Here is a 22503-nt window from a genome sequence, read left to right as displayed (position 1 = left end):
CATTTCACTTGCTAACAACGAAAGGCTCAAAATCTTTCAAATTAGGCTTCAACAGTACATGAACCGAGAACTTTCAGATGTTCAAGCTGGATTTAGAAAAGGCAGAGAAACCAGAGATCAAATTGCCAACATCCAAAGGATCATTGAAAAAGCAAAAGAGTTCCAGAAAAACATCTATTTCTGCTTCATTGACTATGCTAAAGCCTTTGACTGTGTGGATCACAACAAAATGTGGAAAATTCTTAAAGAGATGGAAATACCAGACCACTTTACCTGTCTGCTGAGAAACATGTATGCAGATCAAGAAGCAATAGTTAGAACCGAACACAGAACAATGGATTGGTTCCAAATTGGAAAAGGAGTATAAGGCTGTCACCTTGCTTATGCAGAGCACATCAGGCAAAATACCAGGCTGGATGAATCACAAGCTAGAATCAAGACCGCTGGGAGAAATATCAACAACCTCAAATATGCAGATGACACCACACTAATGGCAGAAAACAAAGAGGAACTAAAGAGCCTCCTGATGAAGGTGAAAGAGAAGCATGAAAAAGCTGGCTTAAAACTCAACATTCAAAAAACTAAGATCATGGCATCTGGCCTTATCACTTCAGGGCAAATAGATAGGAAAACAATGGAAACAGTGGCAGATTTGACTTTCTTGGACTCCAAAATCACTGCAGACTGTGATTTTAAAAGACACTTGTTCCTTAGAAGAAAAGCTATGATGAACCTACACAGCATATCATGAAGCAGAGACATCACTCTGCCAACAAAGGTCTATGTAGTCAAAGCTATGGTTGGCTCAGAGGTTAAAGCGTCTGCCTCCAACGTGGGAGACCCGGGTTCGATCCCTGGGTCGGGAAGATCCCCTGGAGAAGGAAATGGTAATCCACTCCAATATTCCTGCCTGGAGAATCCCATGGACGGAGAAGCCTGGTAGGCTACAATCTATGGGGTCGCAAAGAGTCAGACACGACTGAGCAACTGCACTTACTTACTTATGGTTTTTCCAGTAGTTGTGTATGGATGTGAGAGTTGGACCATAAACAAGGGTGAGTGCCAAAGAATTGATGCTTTCAAACTGTGGTGCTGGAGAAGACTCTTGAGAGTCCCTTAGAGAGCAAGGAGATCAAACCAGTCAATGCTAAAGGAAATCAACCCTGAATATTCATTGGAAGGACTGATGCTGAAGTGGTCAATACTGTGGCCACCTGATGCCAAGAGCTGGCTCACTGGAAATGAAACTGATTTTTGGAAAGATTGAGGGCAGGAGGAGAAGGGGGTGACCGAAGATGAGATGGCTGGGTGGTATCACCAACTCAATGGACATGAGTTTGAGCAAACTTGGGAAATAGTGAAGGACAGGGAAGCATGGGGTGCTGCACTCCATGGGGTCACAAAGTCGGATATGACTTAATGACTCAACAACAATGTGTATTCTCCCAGAACACTTCATGCTTCCTTTTATCACGGCACCTACTGCTGTAAAATAATAGTCTGTTTGTCCACCTCCTTCTCTGGACTCTAGGCTCCCCAAGGGAAGGAACGTGGGTCTTAATAATCCCTGTATCCCTAGTATCAGCATAGTGGCTGGTACAGAGGTGTTACACAAATGTAGGTTCAATGATAGATAGCTGAGTAATAAACATGAATTTCTGCCACTACTCTCAAAGCTCCTGTAAAATGTCTATTTCATATCTCTGATGAAGCCCAGGAGTGTGTTGACTGACACACAGAGAAAATTAGATCTAAATGAAACATGTCTGTTGCCAACATAGTCCCCTTCAATCTTCACTGTAGTCCATGCATTCTCCGTCATGAAGCCCTCTCTAATCTCAATTCCATTTCTCAATGCCTTGCTTTTCTTCTTGACCCCTGGAACACCCCCATACTGGGCTTAACACTGGAAATTAGTCAAGTTTAAAACCCAATACTTATTTTGAATTAATGTGTACTTTTCTAAAGCTTAAAGAAAGTACACTTTTCCCACACACATTCTTCATTTAAAATGCTAACAATTTCTTTCACATCTTTAAAAACTATTCTTTTCCCATCATCCAAGTCAATTCCTTCTGAAATGTTCAGCATCACAATCTCAATTACACTTCCCCTTTCTTCCTTACCATTAGGAACTAGTCCACAATGCCATAATCAGAGTTTTTCTTTTCATGGGTTGCTGACAATATCACTCTTACAGCCTCCAAATTCCCAGATGCTTTTGAGTCTTTAATTCTAATTTAGAGATGATTATTCTTACTTCTATTCACACTGACCTCTCTTTCTCCTGTCACTATTATAAATCTATTCCTTGCCAAAGATCAAGAAAGAATTTTTTAAATTCCTGACATGGAATAAGGAACTAGATCTTGGTTTTTGAGAATACCGTTCAAATTTAAAGGTGGTTTAATGTTCCCTGAATTACAGCTTTAACGCCCCATTTCCACCCCGGCTCTCAAATCCTACTGAGGTTTTCTGTCACTTGGCATCAGTTTGTCTATATACTGACAAAAAATTTGGAAAGCTGCACATTCCTAATGAGTTGTTTTGCTCACTCACCTTACCTGTGAGTAAAAACAATGAAATGTGAGTGTATCCTGGCAATTCTAGAGATAAACCTATTACATACAGTATATGTATGAATGTATTTTATTGGGGGCAGAAATTATCTTTTATTTAACTCTGCATCCCCAGCACATAGCATTCTGCCTGATACAGAGTAGGGTTTAATAAATGCCTGAGTGAAAAGAAAAAATGAACAAATAAACAAACATAGAACCTCTGATTAAAAGCTAAAAAAACAGTGAGCATTTGTTTCCTAAGTCCACTTTAACAGTGGACCACAAAGTAGGTCTTAAAACAGTAAATCGTTACTCTCTCACAGTTCTACAGGTTAGAAGTCCAAAATCAAGGTGTATGCACAATGTTGCTCTCCCAACAGGCTCTGGAGGAGGATGTGTTCCATGCCTCTCCCCCAGCTCCCAACTGCCTCAGGCATCCTTGATTTGGGGCTCTATAGCTCCAATCTCTGCCTCCATCTTCACCTTATCTTCTTGTCTATCTTCTTCCTTGCTCTTCTCTTATACACTTGTGATTGGATTACCAGGATGATCTCATCTCAAGATTCTTAACTTAATTATATAGGCAAAGACCCTTTATCCAAATAAGATCACATACAGTTTCCAGTGGATCTAGCTTTTGGGGTGAGGGGAGCACCATTCAAGCCATGACAATAAGGTATAGTATGATCACAATTATTTTTTAAATAAATAGTATGTGGAATAGAAACAGAAAAGAAGAGGAGAAAACAAAGATACTCAGATGTAAGGGAAAAGGGAGCAATAAAATGCCTTCACAAGTTCATTGCAGTTAACACTGATCTGGATAGCGGAATCAAGAGAAATATCTATCCTTTATACTCTTTTTAAGTTGTCTTCATTTTCTACCCACAAAAGACAGATAATATATCAATATAAAATGCATGGGAGAAGGGAACACATTGAGATTAATCTCAGAAGATCTAAAGCAAAATGCCCTTGTAGTAGAAATATACACAGTTAATCAACAGTAAGTAGTTAATTGACAAGTGCTGTCAAAATTTTTCCTGGGTTTGGTTTAGACAAACCAGTGGGCTCTGACTGAAACCAAATTTACTTACTATAATATTATGATCTCTTTTAGCTTTCAGATTTTATCTTAAAAAGCCTTTACATTATTAAAATTAATGTTCTGACATTTCCAAGGCCTTTGTGGCTTAGATTTATGTTTGTTTTTTTCAAAAGAAATTCTAGATCTCTCCTCATGACAACAGAGAAGTGATGCATAAACCTATTTTTAAAAAAAGAGAAGCAAGTTTTAAATGTTACATAGAATGTGGTGTATTTTTAGCTTCTATTGTCATCTCAGATAAAGTGGGTACTAGCTACAGAATAACCTGATATTTTGGTGAGCAGCTGCAACAGAGTTTGTGTTCAGAGCCAAGGAAGAACCAAACTACTTTGAGTAATAAAAGGGAGATAAATATGAGAAGCCCCAGAACTGAGAGAAGGAGACTGAAGTCAGCTATACTGAGCATTAGATGGGTCACGGAGAAATGATACAGCCAATAGCCAAGAGAACTCTGGGGAAGAAAAATGGTAAAAGGCGATTTCGCATTGTTTGCTATGGAATTTGTGAAATAAACTTCCTTGTTTATACCCCCCACAAAGTCTTAATTCAACTCTACCTTGCTCTCTAATGCTTTCATCTACGGGAGCAGGGGGATTCTTCAAGGGAATTTTAAGAGGAAAAAAAAAAGTGGCTAACATCTGGGTTATATAAACTTTAAAAAGAAATTAGGAGATGCCTCTGAAAAAAAGCCATGTGCAGAGTTTTGAAAGTGCTATAATTTCCTATTATTTCAAGATGTACGTCATTCAGGGAAATAGTCACCATTTAGAAATTCAACACTTAAAACATTGATTTCATTCAATATAATAATTGATTACAATAGAAAAATCATTTATAAGAAAGAACTACAATGTCAAAGCTTACATACAAAAACCAGTATATTCCATCTGCAAAACCGACATGTAGAATTGCCCATGAAATGATCAGTCTAAGAGTTAAAAGGAAATTAATTTGAGGGTGAAACTATTCTTGAGACTATTCTTTTACTCTGACTTAGCAGTGTGATCTAAAGTTAAATCAATTTTAAACCATTTCCACTGAGTCCAAAAAACACTGAGACTACTCCCACTAGCTTGTTTTTTAATTCATTGTCATTTTAGCCCATAATAGTGTGTTTTATTAATATTGTTTTAAAAAAAGAAGAATCAATATTTTTCACCTCAAATTTTCTTTTCAAATATGCAGAGCTATTCATATAGACCCTGAATATCTGTCTCCTAGACCCAGCAGTGCCATCATAACATAAATTATCTACAATGGGCTAGACATCTTTAAAAACACTGAAACTTGATGCTCTGTCTTACATTTAACACAGAAGTTTCCACTCTGGTTGCAAACCCACGGGCCCTGATGAAGAAGAGATAACTTAATGCAGAGTTCATTCATTCTTCCGTGAAATTAATAGAATTCCAGAACCTTGCATGTTCCCACTCACCCAATTACAAGCAGCACACAGACACACAACATGCATCAGCTTCAGATTCATCAAGTTCAATGACCTCAGTTAGTTTTTGTTTAGGAAGCTCAAGGGCAAAAAGAGCATATTTAATAAGAAATAATAATCTGCTCTTATCCAAGACTGACATTTTGGATCATAATCCAACAAAGGATGACGACATACGTGAATTACCCTCTCCTGAGTCAGTTATCACCAAGAATTCAACAGCGTATGATAGATCTTTTGACCATAAGTCTACATACCTCTAATCTGGCAATACAAATATGGGAAGAGTTCCTTCTTAGCTGCCTAAAGGATCTGCTAGCCTTCTGAATCACTACCCAAATTTCCTCAAGGAACTCTGCAAACCAATGCTGATGTATGCGAGTGCCATATAGCTAGTAACTGTAGTATAAAGCTTATATTCAAACCGTTTCAAATTACTGATATTTGGGGACTTACATGTGTCACTAGCACACTGTTTTAAAGCAGAATGTTCTGGAGCTTTTTTTCATGTTGTGCTATGATTAAGCAAAGATACACTTGAAATTTGATGGTGGTGGTCTGACAGGAAACCCTTGTTTCAGGAAACTCTCATGTGTGGTAGAACTGAAACCTCCCACGCTTTGGTCAACATACCTAACCTGGTCCTGCTCACACTTAAACTCAAGATACTCTGACAAAAGTTACTATCAGTGGACTGAGTAATAATCCTTCAAGTTTCAATTACTTAATATAGGAAATAACAGGGTCAGGGTAATCATTCTAGGTGGATTTGGTAAATACAAAACCCAGTCTTATGGAAAAGGGTAACTATCAATTTAGAAAGATCAAGAAACTATACTTTAAAATTAAAAACAGAGTAAATATCAAGCAGTGAGGAAATGGTCATGTGAATTATAAGATATGAATTCAAGTGAATACAGTCTTTAAAACTGCAACACTTAGGGAGGCTCAACAGGGAGGTGGTGCATATATAATTATGGCTGATCTGTGTTGCTGTATGGCAGAAACCAACAAAACATTGTAATGTTTCCCCAATTAAAAATAAATTTTTAAAAATGCAACCCTTAAAAATTACATGTATAAAAATAATAGAGATTTGGAAAATGGTAATGACATGGTGTGAAGTAAAAACAAGAATAAAAATACACATATATACACAATTATGAAAAGTCTTGAGATAGAAGGAAAAAACAGGAAGGAAATAAAAGAAAATAGTAACAATAATTACTTTTGGATAGTGGAAGCATGAATGTTATTTTCTCCCTTCTACTTTTTTCTACCTCCCAAATTTCTCTTAATGAACATACGCTTTTTTTTTTTAATTTTCATATGCTATTTTTATAACAGGAAAAAATACCAAATTACAAAAAAAAGGAAGGAAATGTTCTCTTCTAATATCCAATGGGAGATATCAAACTAGAAAATTTGATTAAACAAGGAGAAAATTTACTCCAACTGAATTTATACATTTGTTTTCATAATTATGCAGCATATCTAGGAATATCAGACTTTAAGAGGGAAGACAATACTCTGCAGTACAGAAAGCCCTTGTCTTTCCCTATAAATACTCAGTTTCAAATGAAAAATGATTGAAGAAGATTGACAGGAAGAATTCCGTGAAAGAACTTGGGAAATTTAAGCCAAGTGTGCCAAAGCTCAGGAAAGTATAAAGTGGAATGTGCTACATAAAAAGTTGATGGGCAAGAGCAAACCGACATCTAGAGGAGTCAGGGAAGTGTCCCACCTGAAGGAGGGCAGGGCCAGCTCAGATTCTCCTAGTGTAGAAGTGTAAGTTCAGAAGATGCTAGGTAAGTAACAAATACTAAGAGAAAGTAGCGCTGACTCAATTTGTTCATAATAACACAAATCACAATGCCAACAGCCAGCCAAAGCAAACCGAGAATCCTGAGTTGAGAACCCAGAAGCCAGCCCCATGGCAAAATTATGAAAATTCATTTTCTTCTTTGCTGTTTTCTCATTTGTAACCAAGAGCAGTGCTACCCAATAGAAATAGAATGCCAACCACAAATGTGGGCCACAAAGGTAATCTTAAATTTTCTGGTAGCCATATTCAAAAAAGTTTTTCAGAAGGTAAATTAATATTAATGGTATATTTAACGCAGTGTATACAAAATATAACTTCAAAAAGTAATTTAAAACAAATTATTAATGATACCTGTTACATTCTCTTTTTGGTACTAAGTCATTGAAACCTGGCATACAGAATGTACTTAACAACACGTCTGAATTTGAACCAGCCTCATTTCAAATGCCCAGGAACCCATGAGGCTAGCAGCTATTTAATTGGGTAGCAGACTTCCACGCTCCTTTCCTTGTCCCAAACCCATATGACTAGGAATGTTGATGGGACAGGACAAAAACTGGAAGCTGCATACATACATGAAAGTCAAGAAACAATTCAGCGCTGAAGACAACACATGTAACAGGAAAGAAAGAAAAGATGAAAATGAGGAAAATTTAAATTTCTCAAAGAAAACCTAGCAGAGTAATCATTGATTGGCCATATGTTTTACTAAAACTGTGAGCCTTACTACAAAAAAATGTAAATCGGCATTACAGAGTTATTCTTTTGTGAGGCTCAGATAGTAAAGAATCCACCTGCAGTGCAGGAGACCCAGGCTTGATCCCTGGGTCAGGAAGATCCCCTGGAGAAGAGAATGGCAACCCACTCCAATATTCTTGCCTGGGGTATTCCATGGACAAAGGAGCCTGGTGGGCTATAGTCCATGGGGTCACAAAAAGTCAGACACAACTGAGCAAATAACACTTTCATTTTCATATAAAAAATTATACTATCATTTTAAAAAAATCAATGGAATTCTTTCCCTTGGATGTCTTTTACAATTTGAGAGACACAGGCATAAAGATAGAAGTGTGGGTAAAGAAATGGCCTTGCCTGAGCGACTTCACTTTCACTTTTCACTTTCATGCATTGGAGAAGGAAATGGCACCCCACTCCAGTGTTCTTGCCTGGAGAATCCCAGGGACGGGGGAGCCTGGTGGGCTGCTGTCTCTGGGGTCGCACAGAGTCGGACACGACTGAAGCGACTTAGCATAGCATAGCATGGAGGTTCCTGATTGTGTCTGCATAGTCAAATCACTGTGAAACTTGAGAAACACTACACCAAGGCCTCCCATGCAAGCCACTCATTACTTGCTCTGGGACTGGGTGAGGCACAGGTACAACGCACAGCCCAGGCTGAGAAGTGCTAGGTGGAATGACCTCTGTGGAAACCTTCAGACCGGTTCACACAGCCCCTTACCTGCCTGGGTGTTTCCACGGTGGCAGCTGGCCCAGGATGTTAGCATACCCTGAGGAACCCTCATGAGAAACACTGGGTGTCTCTTGATACGTATTTCAAGAGGAAGAGTCAGCAGACAGCATTTGTAGCCTGGAAGAGAACCTTTTCTTCCCACACATCAGACACAGCAATTTCTACAACATGGAATCATTCACTCCTGCCTAGTTTTAACACTAAAGTCACCACAAGATTTTATCAAAGGTTAATTCAACACTTACTTCTTAAGCACTTTCATGTAAGGTGCCGAAGATTGGTCCTGACTGGAAAGGAACATAAGTAACAAAATCAAAACATGAAATTGAAAAGGAAGGTTATAAAGGAAGAATCTTGTCTCCCTAATTATTGTGTGGCTTAGGTTAATAATGTTCATTAGCTTGCCCCATGCTAAGAATGTAGATGAGTAATGCTCCAGACACTAAAAATAAGGATATATATGCTTATTCACATACATATTATATATAGATAAACTATATATATTGTGTGTGTTAGTCAGTTGTGTCCAACTCTTTGCGACCTCATGGATTGTAGCCTACCAGGCTCCTCTGTCTGTGGCATTCTCCAGGCAAGAATACTGGAGTGGATTGCCATTCCCTTCTCCAGGGGATCTTCCCAACCCAGGGATCAAATCTAGGTCTCCTGCATTGCAGGCCAATACTTTACCATCTGAGCCACCAGAGAAGCCCATGAAACCATATGTATATACATATATGTAAATTAGACTTCTAATCACTCATGACATAATATATAAATGTAGGCTTTGTGGTCTGATTACATTATCTCTATTTATTTTATATATAGTTTATATTATTAATTATGTTTATATTTCTATAATTATATGCAAAGCCCTTCAGATACAAAACAAATAGAGAAGATATGATCAGACCACAAAGTCTACATTTACACATCATGTCGTGAGTGGTTAGAAGTCTAATTAGGCTCTTACTTGCCGTGGAACCCTGGACAAGCCACTCCCTTTCTAGGCCTTAATCTCAGCATCTCTAAAAAGAAGCACTATCACCACACCTTGGGGTTTTATCAGAATTAAATGTGAAAGCATGGAGCCCACACATGGTGGTTGTTGATTAAGTATGTGTTGAATCTGAATGTAAATGCCCATCTTCCTCACTTCTGAGAGCAGCAGAAGGGATACCTGAAGGCCAGAGGAAAATTAATTGCCCAAAATCTCATAGTGATCACTTACACAGACCATGTTTTCTGACTGTGCTTTCATCACATCCCCTTCCTCTCAGGGATCTCCCGCCCAAGACTGACGTTGCCTCCCCACCCTCCAGGACAAGCTGACGATGCCTCCCCTGCCCTAATGTGAACCTCAAGTTCAAGCCTTCTTCCAGAAGCACAAAGGGAAGCCACAGGTACCTGGCAGTACCCAGCCCAGTAAGACACTCATCTCCAGCAACATCCAGACACCTGTGATTCTCTACAGGCTTTTTACTTTAACCCTGAGTCATGACCCACAGCACATGACCCCAAAGCACTTTCCTAATATTTTCCTTTAACACTGCCATGGGATTAAGCATGCATTAACTACTCTTAAGTCAACTTCCTTGAAAGCAGATCCTGAGATGAGGATTCATACTCAAAGGATTCATTATGAATGCACTTCTGAGAGAAAATGGAAATGAAGATGAGAAGCACGTGGAAGGGGAAGAAGCCACGCAAGGGTATGACTGCAGGCAAAGTCCCACCTTCAGCCTGATTTCAATACCCACTTGCGGTGCAAATTAAACCTCATAGTTTAATGAGGGGCACTGCTCTTTCTTACTCTTGCACCAACTGGTCATTGGTTCCAGTAGTTCAAGGGCAGTGCTCTGAAGAAAGTAGCAAGTGCAAGCCCTTTGAAGCAATGCAGACAGCAGCCTAGGTTAAGCCCAGCAACACAGTAGTGGTCTGACACGTCCCTCACAGCATCCTCTACAATCACCAGCTCCAAAGGAGGACTGAAATCTCCCTGGGCTTTCTCAAATCTAAGCGCATTTGATATTTCCAACTTTGCAAGTCCCCAAAAGTGAAAAGCCAGTCTTGAAAGCCAGAGTACATTCTGTGAAGACCACAACCCCAGCCACCAGTATTGGCTAGTAAAGGGACCCTGCAATATTTTACAGATAAAGCTCCTCTGGTAGATTGCCCTCTCAGCAAGAATACTTGTTACTTCTCAGTTTGAAAGTTCAGCAGCCACTCAGCCACTGTGCTAGGCTCAAGGGACACAGACATGATCAACAGAGATGGCCAAAGGAGCTCACAGTAGTAGATGATCTTAAAAATGAAAAATGCTGTGTGATTAACCGTATCTTAAAGAATACTCCATTCTCAGGACTGCCCTATGGTCCAGCAGTTAAGAATCCACCTTCCGATGGAGGGGACCCAGATTCGATCACAGGTCGGGGAACTAAGATCCAGTATGCCACAATTAAGACTTGATGCAGCCAAAAATAAATAAATAAATATTCTGAAAAAAAGAACACTCCATTCTGGATATGTGCTTCTACCTTCAACTGTACAGAATCAGCAACAGTACTTTTCAAAATGTCACACATATCAAATTACAAACAGATGCTACCTCTAAAGGAATTGACAAGAAGCTAAATGAAAGCACAAGTAAGACTAGTGCTACTTCTAATAATCATGACAAAGATTGTTGTGTGGGACACATACAAGCATCAAGTTTCTGAATATCTAAGTTACTGGATTACTACCATGGGCTCCAGGTAGAGGCCTCAATATCTTTCACTGCCCAAATACAGTCACAACATTTAACTGGTAATTTGAGATTCATTAAAAGATATACTGAAGCCTTTAGCTCAAATTCATCATGTAATTGCACATATTTTTAATATAGTCCATATGAGATGATAATTCAAAGTAATGAGACTGATTATCAAATATTCTTTGGGGAATTAGTCAGATCATATTGTCAGATCTAATTCCCAGTCAGAACTGCCAGGCTTGAGAAATTCAAGATAGGCAACAGTCCAACTCAAAGTCATATACTACATCAGCTTACAAACAGTCACCACCTCATAAGAACTTGCTCAACACCACAAAAGTATTCAGGGTCAGGACTAAACTCAAGTCTCTCTGGGCGCGAAACCCAGGCTTTTAAACACCATGCTATAGTGGCTACAACCCAAAACCTGCTGACGCTGGAAACAAACCATACGGTTCCAAGCATCTTTATGACTTATCCATGTCACATCAGGATCACACTCTCAGACGCTATTTCTATAACTGTGGTTTTAGATTAAGATCATTTTTCTTCACTGTGCAATAACACCATTTTCTAAAATAATCTAATAAAGGAAAACTATATGTATTAATTGCACTGTAAATAATCGATCAGTATTTTACTTATAGAAAGAGATTAATTACTTTAATCCTACCAGTTATTGTCTAAGCTACCTAGCCCTTCTCAATGTCCATTTCTTGGAATTTTTCCATCTCATGTGATTAACTCATTTTATGATATTTCCTTTAAAAACTACATTATTCACAGTATCCAAAAGCTTCAAAATCATCAGCAGACATGACTGACTGCCAGACTGAAGTACAATGTTACAAATTTACTTCACCATATGTTACTATTAGAAAAAAAGGGACAAAGAAAGAGACTAAGAAACAATGAAATGAAGGTTTAAAATGTACCTTTTTGAAAGTTTCCTGAAGGCATTTTTGCTATTGTTTGTGTGTAAATACACATTTTAAACCATTTCAGGGTCAAGAACCATTCCCGTATATATATTTTTTATTGATGGATGAATTTTACAGCAATTAAACATCTGTGTTATGGTGGATAATCCATCCTAAATTCAACTATCAAGTTGGTACAAAGTTCTTACCACTATATTTATATGTGTTGAAGTCTCTTTAGCAATATTCCCAGAAATTACCAAATTAAATCATTCAAATACTTACTAAACATCTACTACATAAAAGACATCATATGTGTGCCAGTTCCAAATAGTGTTAGATCTAGAAATGAAAAAGTAACTATAGCATGTCTGTATTCAACAAAGGAAACTCCCAAGGAATTTATTTGAAGTAGAAGTTGAGCAGGTAGCACAAGCATCTGCTGAACATAAAAGAGAGCCATGAAGACACAAAGGACTTACACTGCAATTTTTAACAAGGTAAAAGGGGGAAGAAACATATATTCAACTACAAGAGAAAGTCACCAATGGTCAAGACCTGTTTGATGACCAGAAATCTTAAAAGTAACTTAAAGAATGTATTTCTTACTTGCTGTCAATGAGCACTTCAGATTGCCGATTATTCACCTGATTATCACTCTTGTGGCGAAACTGAAAATCAAAGCATTTGTGAAAAGATATATTAAATCAGTGCTCTGTGGTGACCTAAAGAGGAAAGAAATCCCCAAAAGAGGGGAATATATGTATACATATGGACAGCTAATTCACAGTGCTGTAGAGCAAAAACTAACACAACATTGTAAAGCAAATATACTCCAATAAAAAATTTTTAAAACATATTAAATCACATTTTGTCAGCACAAATGGTGACACTGAAACTACTTTGAGTTCACCTGTTTGGAAAACAACATCAAGTCTAAAATGAGCATGACTTATGCTTACCTTGGCCCCAGCTCCATGTGTTCTAAATTAAGACCCTTCTCACTCAATCTCATTCTGGGTGTCACCAATGGAATAAGTCTGGCCACATGCTCTTCGAATTCCCACACATTTTTAGCTGTCTTCTAAGAAGACAATGTGCCCTTTACTCTGTCGCATAGTTCCAGAGAAAACCATACATGAATTTTGATGTCTTCAACAAGGAATTGGGGCTTCCATTTTTCTCACATATGTGCTCAATACTTTACTGAACATCATCCATTCTGTTTTATGGATTTCTTTGAAGTCAAGCAATTACTTGTTAACAGTGATCTTATGAAATATTAAACATTTAAAACAAAATCAAAATACAATACTGAACCACCTTTGGTGTGGATTTATGTTTTTATGCCCAAGTGATCCTATTTCTTATGCTATATTTCAGTAATGTAAATATCTTATATTGCTTAGAAGAATCCACACATTATGAGCCTTCTACTAAACTAGTAAATGAGCAGCCATTCGGATAGGAACAGGCTAAAGTAGAGATAAAATGTTATTTCAATTGATTAGGCTAAATGAACAGATGAAGAGGTGGTAGTATCAGGACATAAGAAATTTTGATTTCATAGATTTTAATCATCAGGATTATCACTTTTTCCTTAAAAAAAAACCACCTAACATTGTATTAATATCACAGTATATAAATTGCTTCAATCAGCCCTTCCCCTTTTCAACATCCTTACCAAATCCACCCCATTCTTTCTGTTATGCTATGCTCAGTGCATACAATTACACTGATTGCCATGTATAAGTAAATGAATATTACTAAGGAAAAAAGATACTTAGCATTTGTTAACAGGAAAAGAGTTTTATAACACTGGTAGAAGAGTAAATTATGTCAACCCATCATTGGCATGCGAATTTCTCTCCAGCAATAAGAATGGAAACATTATTCTGTCAGAATATGTAATTTGAAAGGGGTGTATGTTCTGTTCCCCCCTCCATACCTACACCTCATCCTTCTACACTCTGCCCTGTGCCCGGGGATGCTGATCTATTTAATCCCTGCCTTTTGGATTGGGCTTGGCTGGTATTGACAGAAAATCACGGGGTCAGAGGAGAGTAAAAGGGGGTTATATGTTACTGGTTTCTTCTGAACTGGGTCAGCAGTGGGTGCTTCCTCTATAGATAGCCCTCAACTTCAGCTCCAGGTCTGGTAACTGCCTCCTCCCTTTGCCCCTTCAGGTTTAGAAGTAGTACTGCCACCTTTGTTGCTACCCTACGTGCTTTTCCTCACTCACAACCCTTTTAATAGTGCCTTCATTATTAATCTTTCTCCAATCTTTGGCCACCTCATGCGAAGAGTTGACTCATTGGAAAAGACTCTGATGCTGGGAAGGTTTGGGGGCAGGAGGAGAAGGGGATGACAGAGGATGAGATGACTGGATGGCATCACTGACTCGATGGACGTGAGTCTGAGTGAACTCCGGGAGCTGGTGATGGACAGGGAGGCCTGGTGTGCTGCGATTCATGGGGTTGCAGAGTCGGACACGACTGAGCGACTGAACTGAACTGAATCTTCCCCCATTCCATGGTGACATCTGTTTCCTGCCAAGACCCTAACTGATAAAGATATTCTGTTGTTAAATGAGACATATTATCATAAAAAGATATTCAAACATCAGAGACTTAATATTTAGACACCTCTATATCTAACCTGAACAAGCTTCCCAGGTGGTGCTAGTGGTAAAGAACCCGCCTGCCAGGTAGGAGACATAAGAGATGCAGGTTTGATCCCTGGGTCAGGTACATTCCCTAGAGGGGCATGACAACTCACTCCAGTATTCTTGCCTGGAGAATCCCACGAACAGAGGAGCCTGGCAGTCTACAGTCCATGGTGTCACAAAGAGTCAGACATGACTGAAGCAGCTGAGCACACAACTTGACTAGCTGGTTAGCATCACAGAAAATCACCATGGAGTTCGCTGCCTAAAAGCTGAGTGGCCTAATCTCCGAGCCTCAGGATGCTCAGGCTTTTCCAAGGGATTTTGCCATTGACACAGATGGAGCCTGGGAGGACTAGAAACAATTATCACAGGTTCAGAAGATATATAAACCTATCACTCAATGGCATATAGAGAGCCATTGAGGCTAGAGCATGTGCAGTCATCTAGGGTAAGAATAGAATTTGTCGGAATTTAGAATGCTTGGTTTTCCCAAAACTGTTTTAAATCTGAATATGATTTACTTCATTTGGGTTATGGAGATTTTAAAATGCTCTATCATCTTATACCTTAATTATTTACATTAGTTGCTTGACTTTTTAAATTGCTTGATTTTGTAATTTCATCCAAAGATGGGTTCAATAAAGGACAGAAATGGTATGGACCTAACAGAAGCAGAAGATACTAAGAAGAGGTGGGAAGAATATACAGAAGAACTATACAAAAAAGATCTTCACGACCCAGATAATCATGATGGTGTGATCACTCACCTAGAGCCAGACATCCTAGAATGTCAAGTCAAGTGGGCCTTAGAAAGCATCACTATGAACAAAGCTAGTGGAGGTGATGGAATTCCAGTTGAGGGCTATTTCAAATCCTAAAAACTGATACTGTGAAAGTGCTGCATTCCATATGTCAGCAAATTTGGAAGATTCAGCAGTGGCTGAATTTTCAGCAGGACTGGAAAAGGTCAGTTTTCATTCCAATCCCAAAGAAATGCAATGCCAAAGAATGCGCAAACTACCGCACAATTGTACTCATCTCACACGCTAGTAAAGTAATGCTCAAAATTCTCCAAGCCAGGTTTTAGCAATACATGAACCATGAACTTCCAGATGTTCAAGCTGGTTGTAGAAAAGGCAGAGGAACCAGAGAGCAAATTCAACCTTCATTGGAGCATCGAAAAAGCAAGAGAGTTCCAGAAAAACATCTATTTCTGCTTTATTGACTATGCCAAAGCCTTTGACTGTGTGGATCACAATAAACTGTGGAAAATTCTGAAAGAGATGGGAATACCAGACCACCTGACCTGCCTCTTGAGAAATCTGTATGCAGGTCAGGAAGCAACAGTTAGAACTGAACATGGAACAACAGACTGGTTCCAAATAGGAAAAGGAGTACATCAAGGCTGTATATTGTCACCCTGCTTATTTAACTTATATGCAGAGTACATCATGAGAAACTCTGGGCAGGAAGAAGTACAAGCTGGAATCAAGACTGCCAGGAGAAATTTCAATAACCTCAGATATGCAGATGACACCACCCTTATGGCAGAAAGCAAAGAGGAACTAAAGAGCCTCTTGATGAAAGTGAAAGAGGAGAGTGAAAAAGTTGGCTTAAAGCTCAACATTCAGAAAACTAAGATCATGGCATCCGGTCCCATCACTTCATGGCAGATAGATGGGGAAACAGTGGTAACAGTGGCTGACTTTAATTCCGGGGGCTCCAAAATCACTGCAGATGATGACTGCAGCCATGAAATTAAAACAGGCTTACTCCTTGGAAGGAAAGTTATGACCAACCTAGACAGCATATTAAAAAGCAGAGACATTACTTTGCCAACAAAGGTCCGTCTAGTCAAGGCTATGATTTTTCCAGTGGTCATGTATGGATGTGAGAGTTGGACTGTGAAGAAGGCTGAGCACTGAAGAATTGATGCTTTTGAACTGTGGTGTTGGAGAAGACTCTTGAGAGTTCCTTGGACTGCAAGGAGATCCAACCATTCCATCCTAAAGGAGATCAGTTCTGGGTGTTCATGGGAAGGACTGATGTTGAAGCAGAAACTCCAATATTCTGGCCACCTGATGCAAAGAGCTGACTCATTTGAAAAGACCCTGATGTTGGAAAAGATTGAGGGTGGGAGGAGAAGGGAACAACAGAGGATGAGATGGTTAGATGGCATCACCGACTCAAAGGGCATGAGTTTGAGTAAACTCTGGGAGTTGGTGATGCACAGGGAGGCCTGGTGTACTGAGGTTCATGGGGTTGCATAGAGTAGGACATGACTGAGCAACTGAACTGAACTGGTACGATGAGCAGAGGATGCTGCTGCTGCTAAGTCGCTTCAGTTGTATCCAACTCTGTGTGACCCCATTGATGGCAGCCCACCGGGCTCCCCCATCCCTGGAATACTCCAGGCAAGAACAGAGGAGTGGGTTGCCATTTCTGTCTCCAATGCATGAAAGTGAAAACTGAAAGTGAAGTTCCTCAGTCGTGTCCGACTCTTAGCATCCCCATGGACTGCAGCCCACCAGGCTCCTCTATCCATGGGATTTTCCAGGCAAGAGTACTGGAGTAGGTTGCCATTACCTTTTCTGGAGCAGAGGATGTGAGAATGCCTAATATCTACCAGTTCCTAAAACTTAGACAAAGACTTGAGATACAGGATAAATAATACTGTACTGAATGGAAACAGGTTTGTCTATCAATTCTGATCTTATCACTAATTAGCTGTATGTTCATTAGAAATCTTTAGTTCTTTATAGGTGAGAGTGTCTTCACGTATAAAATAAGGGAGTGAGTCTACTTATTGAAGCCCCCTTGCTATTACCATAAACAGCCCTGGCTCTATGACCTCTATATTAAGCATCAAATAACCATAAAGCTTCTTATGGTAAATATTTGCCAAATAACTTCATTCAAAAATTTCAAATGAGAAAAAAAAAAATTTCAAATGGATCTCTATTTTCTACTTCTGAAAGGTCACAACTAAAACCGAGACCGCAGGAATGCTCAAAAGCAAATACTTACATAGTCATCTGTGGCATCTTTGACAGCTGTCATAGTTACCACTAGGACCAAGGGTACAATGGTGGTAAACCAAGTCAAGGAGGAAATTTCCGGAATCAGCTGAAACAAACATTTCAAGTAGTTTAGTGCTTTTAAGTTTCATAAATACAGCTTTCAAGTTTTGTCATTCAACTTCATAAAACAACAGAAATTAATGAAATGATATTCAGTTATTTGTACAAATGTAGAACATTCAATAATGTGTTTGCACTCAGATATAAGACACATAGAATAAAAGCATCATTGAACAATTTTCAGACTACCTGGCAAAAAATTAAATTTTTATAGCAAGTTGAGAAGAAAGCTTCTTGAAGTCTTTCACAAATGATGATCTTTTCCCAGGATGATAAACGTCACCTATCTTTTCTCAGTTTCTCAATTCAACTTTTCACAGTTTTACCAGCTCCTTATAATTCTCAAAGACAGAATCTTCAAGCACCTACCTTGCACCAGACACAATCCCAAATACTTTTAATATATGATATCACTTGATCCTCAGAGAAGTTTATCAAGTTAGATTCTGTACCAGAGGTGTTTTGCACAAATCTAGAGTGTTTATATTCCATGTAAATAGTGCACAGCACAGAATACACTGTGAATGACAGCCACAAGTCCAGAAATGCTACAACCCTGGGTACCATTTCCCTACTTTATAAAAAAGTATCAGAGAAGTCAAACTGATTTAGCAGCCCAGAATATACGCTGCTAAAAATTGAATCTAGGTCTATTTGACTCCAAAGCTTGGGCCTCTACCTGTAAAGCCACCCACCTAAGAGAGACACAGTGGCAGTTGACATGACTCTCTTACAAAGGTAGTCTTCAAGCGGGGTTCATTTTGGAGTTACTTCAGGGCCATCAGGCAAGGAAGGATGGGTGGAGATGGTCAGTGCATATTGATCAGGCCTCAACCAAACGGCACTACAATAAATTTTATGCAATAGCTTCCTCATAAGATTAAAAAAAAAAAAAACCCTCAAAAGCCTCTGAAGGACCAACAAAAACATCAGCCTTAAAGATGGATTCTAGTCAGAGTTCTATCATTAACACATGGTAAAGCTTCACACCTCACTTAACCTCTCCAGATCTCATTTCTGCATCAATTAAAAGAAAAAAGGAGATTATACTGAACCATCCTAAAGACCCCTTCTAGATATAAAGTTCTGTGAACAGGAATCTTTGGTCATAAATAAGAAAAACCCATTAGAGAAATTAGAGAAGTGGTGTAAAGGGTCCTATGAAGACACCGAAAGCAAATTCATGGGAGGAAGAGAAAAAAAGTCTCTTCCAAAATTATAAGGTGTACTTTCAGTGCTATTTTCTCTCTTGTTCAGCATCCAGTTCTTTTTTATTTTTTTCTCCCTACTCCAGGAGGACTCCTCAGACCCTACCTGCTTACCTCTTAATGATTTCACACCCTTTTAAACTCTCTCTCCAAAGTTCTTTTCAACTTTCCCTTACAGAACTTGGTGACTATTGGTCTTGTGCAGGTATTTAGCCTTTGATGGAGTTTACCACCCACTTTGGGCTGCATTCCAAAGCAATTTGACTCCAGGGAGACCTGGTCTGGTATGCCAGGTCTGCCAGCCTCACACCAACCCTGGGCTGGGCCTCCATCAGAAGGAGCAACCAGTTGTTTTCAACTCTTCCCTTATTCCTTAATACCCCTCTACTTTGAGTACACATAATTTTGATGGCCTGACTCCATCTAACTGGCTTCTGGACTTTGGCATGTGATCTAGGTTAAGGCAATCACTGCATTAAATTCCTGTGCCAGAGTGACAGGTTTGGAAAAGGAAGATAACACCATGGTCCAATTAAAGCTAATCCCAAGACTTTTTAGAGAACAGAAAAAGTGATTCATTTTTATTCTCCCTTTCTCCCTCTTTCCTCTCCCCACTGCCTCTCCCTCTCCTTCTCCCCCTCTGCCTCTCTTTTACATCAGCATTGAAGCCAGGAAAATAAAACTCTAAAGTTTTCAAGGATCACCAGGTAGAGAGGGTCTGCCTGAGAGTAAACATGAAGGAAATAAAAAAAAACAGAAAAGTGACATCCTGTTGAAATAAATAGTTGTCATAAAGCACATTAAGTGAATTTAGATGTCTGCGACTTACATTAACTGAATTTAGATGTCTGCAACTTACTACCAAGATTCTTAAGACAGTTATTCTACTGAATAAATAGCTGTTTAGTTAAAGAAAAAATAGTGCTCAAACTATAATCAAGACTGTACATATCCAGTTCATCCTCTTACCTCCTATAATTAACGCATAGCCCAGCTGATTCAGAATCTACCTGTTTGATGTGATTACTCTAAAATAAATATGAGGTAAATAACTGGCTAATATGAGCCACTTATATGTATGCTAAATCTTTGATTTATGCCTTTCCTTTCTGAAATATCAGTAAAATTTGAAATTTCACTTAGGTTCAAATTTTAGTCAAGCGGGAAGAAAAAGGAAGGTTACCAACTACCAATGAACCACTCAAAACTATAAAAAAGTCACAGTGAAATAACATATAGCATTTACTTATATATACGTAAAAATATGTCATTGTTCTTAGATGCAAACAAAATTTACCAAATTAAGTTCCACAAACCACTAGTCAGATAAATTCTTTGCTTCAACTCTGTCAATAACCATGCTGTGAATGTGATAGGGAGATAAAGAAAGGAAGCAGGCTGTGAACAGTAATTATTAGGCTCCGGTTTGGTTCAAATAAAGTGCAAGGCAGCATTTTAAAATGACCTCAGTGTTTAAAATGATGGATGCACTAGTTATTTTACCCATTCCTATCCCTCCCACACTTGTGAAGAGAAACTGCAATAAAAACATCAAAAATCTGATAAGGCTGCTTTTCTATGCATGAACATTTAGAGAAGCAAAATAATTAATTTTCTCAAATTATATGAATACTCTTAACAAAAACAGATGATGAAGAAATACAACCTAGACATTACCTGCAAAATCAGGAGGAAAAGGAAATATGCATTTGCCACTCTTTGGAACTGTTCAAATAAATTAATCGGCAAGAAGGTGAGAATGCTGTACTTGGATGTGTGGATACGATTATCCTGAAAAAGAAACAGCATCACATTAGTTTGGGGTGAGGCATGACTCACTATCAAAAACAGTTCTAAACTTATGAGACAGAGAATGAGTTATGCCAGAGCAAGAAAGATAAGCTGATTATCTAGAAAATTTTAGACTCTGTGTGGGCCAAGGGTTTCATTTTTCCCAAGAGGACATGCTCCTGATACTAGGTGAAATTACCATTCAAAGTTATAAAATCATCCATGACTTAAAAAATTATCAAATGCAAAAGTCTGCCCCTGACATTTTTTATCCTTATGTACTTACCCACTTGGCAGCCATTTCTTGAGAACCTACTGTTTACAGACACTGAGCTTGTGGCTGGGATTTGTGAAATAAAAAGGAACTTCAGGAATCACTTGGTTCACCTTCCCAAAGCCATGATCCTTTAGATAACTCTGACAAGGGCACCTAGGTCTATCTTTGAGAGTCTTCTGGTGGAGAACTGACCACCTTACAAGGCAGGTGTAATCCTGTTTCCATTTCAGGATGGGAAATGATAGAAAGGCCTTTATTATGAGAGACTCAAGTCTGCCTCCCTGTAAATTTTGCCATGCGCCAAATTCCATCCCTGGGGTCACCTAAATAAAGTCTAAGCCCTTTCCATATTGACAATCTTCAAATACTTGAGGGTGACTCACAGGACTTCCCTAAATCCTCTCCATTATGATCTAGGTGTTCATGAAACCCTTAGCCATTCTCCATGACTTTTTCATGGACATCTCTTCCTGATCAGCCTCTTCTGCATCCATCCCAACCTCTCTGCATCTCTCTCTTAAAACATGGTGTCCAAATACAAATATTCATTGCAGATCTAGCTCAACTGGTCCACATACAAAAGAGCCTTTGATGTTCTGTGTTCTGGATTATTATACTAACTTGCCTTAAAATTTCATTAGCATTTTGTCAATTAATCTCACTGTTTATTCACACTGTTTTGATGAATTAAAATCTCAAGGTCATTTCTTCATTAATCATTATTAAATCAAGTCTCCCATTCCTAAACACTCACAATTTATTTTTTTAAGTCCTGATGATTTTTCACATATTCCTTTTATAGGAGCCAAATTTAAAAAATTAATCTTGGGTGTGCTATCACAAAAGCACTAAATATTCCTCCCAACTTTGTGTCATCAAAGAATTTCAAACACATGCCTTTTATACAGTCTTTCAAAACTATATAAAACTAATTCATTAAAAAGTACAGAGGTAAAACAAAAAATTTAATAAAAGAAATAAAACTATAGCAAGTTGCTAGAGATTTCTCCACAGATTATAGCTGATATCTTTTTCAGGCATTTACTAAAATATATAAAATTTATTTTATTTAACAATTTATAAATCTAACTACATTCTCATGAGACTTCACTCTATCTTATTCACAAACATAGCAGAAGAAATTTGGTATGACAGATCTTACTGACACTCAGAATTAGCATGCTTAGAGAACTTCTATCCACTAATATCATAAAATGGAGATTAGTCCACATGATTTTTATTTTTTATTGAAATATAGCTTATTTATAATGTTTTTCTAGTTTCTGGTATACAGCAAAATGATTAAGTTAATATATATATACTCCTTTTCATATTCTT

The 22503-nt window shown here is 38.4% G+C and overlaps 1 protein-coding gene across 6 annotated transcripts in view; it reads right to left on the bottom strand.

Annotated features, from left to right (window-relative positions):
* ATP8B4 (ATPase phospholipid transporting 8B4 (putative)) overlaps positions 1-22503 on the bottom strand; it is a 293676-nt gene that overhangs the window by 187583 nt on the left and 83590 nt on the right. For all 6 annotated transcript variants that reach the window (XM_069596531.1, XM_069596528.1, XM_069596532.1 and 3 more), the window contains 3 exons: positions 20775-20888; positions 17777-17875; positions 12691-12752 (listed from right to left, as the gene is read on the bottom strand). In XM_069596531.1, coding sequence (XP_069452632.1) covers positions 12691-12752; positions 17777-17875; positions 20775-20888 — 275 coding nt within the window. The remainder of the gene's footprint in view (positions 1-12690; positions 12753-17776; positions 17876-20774; positions 20889-22503) is intronic.

This window comes from Ovis canadensis, chromosome 7, assembly GCF_042477335.2.
Source record: "Ovis canadensis isolate MfBH-ARS-UI-01 breed Bighorn chromosome 7, ARS-UI_OviCan_v2, whole genome shotgun sequence".
Lineage (NCBI taxonomy): Eukaryota > Metazoa > Chordata > Mammalia > Artiodactyla > Bovidae > Ovis > Ovis canadensis.
Note: the sequence above shows the minus strand (reverse complement) of the source record. Positions and strands in the feature narration are given on the sequence as shown.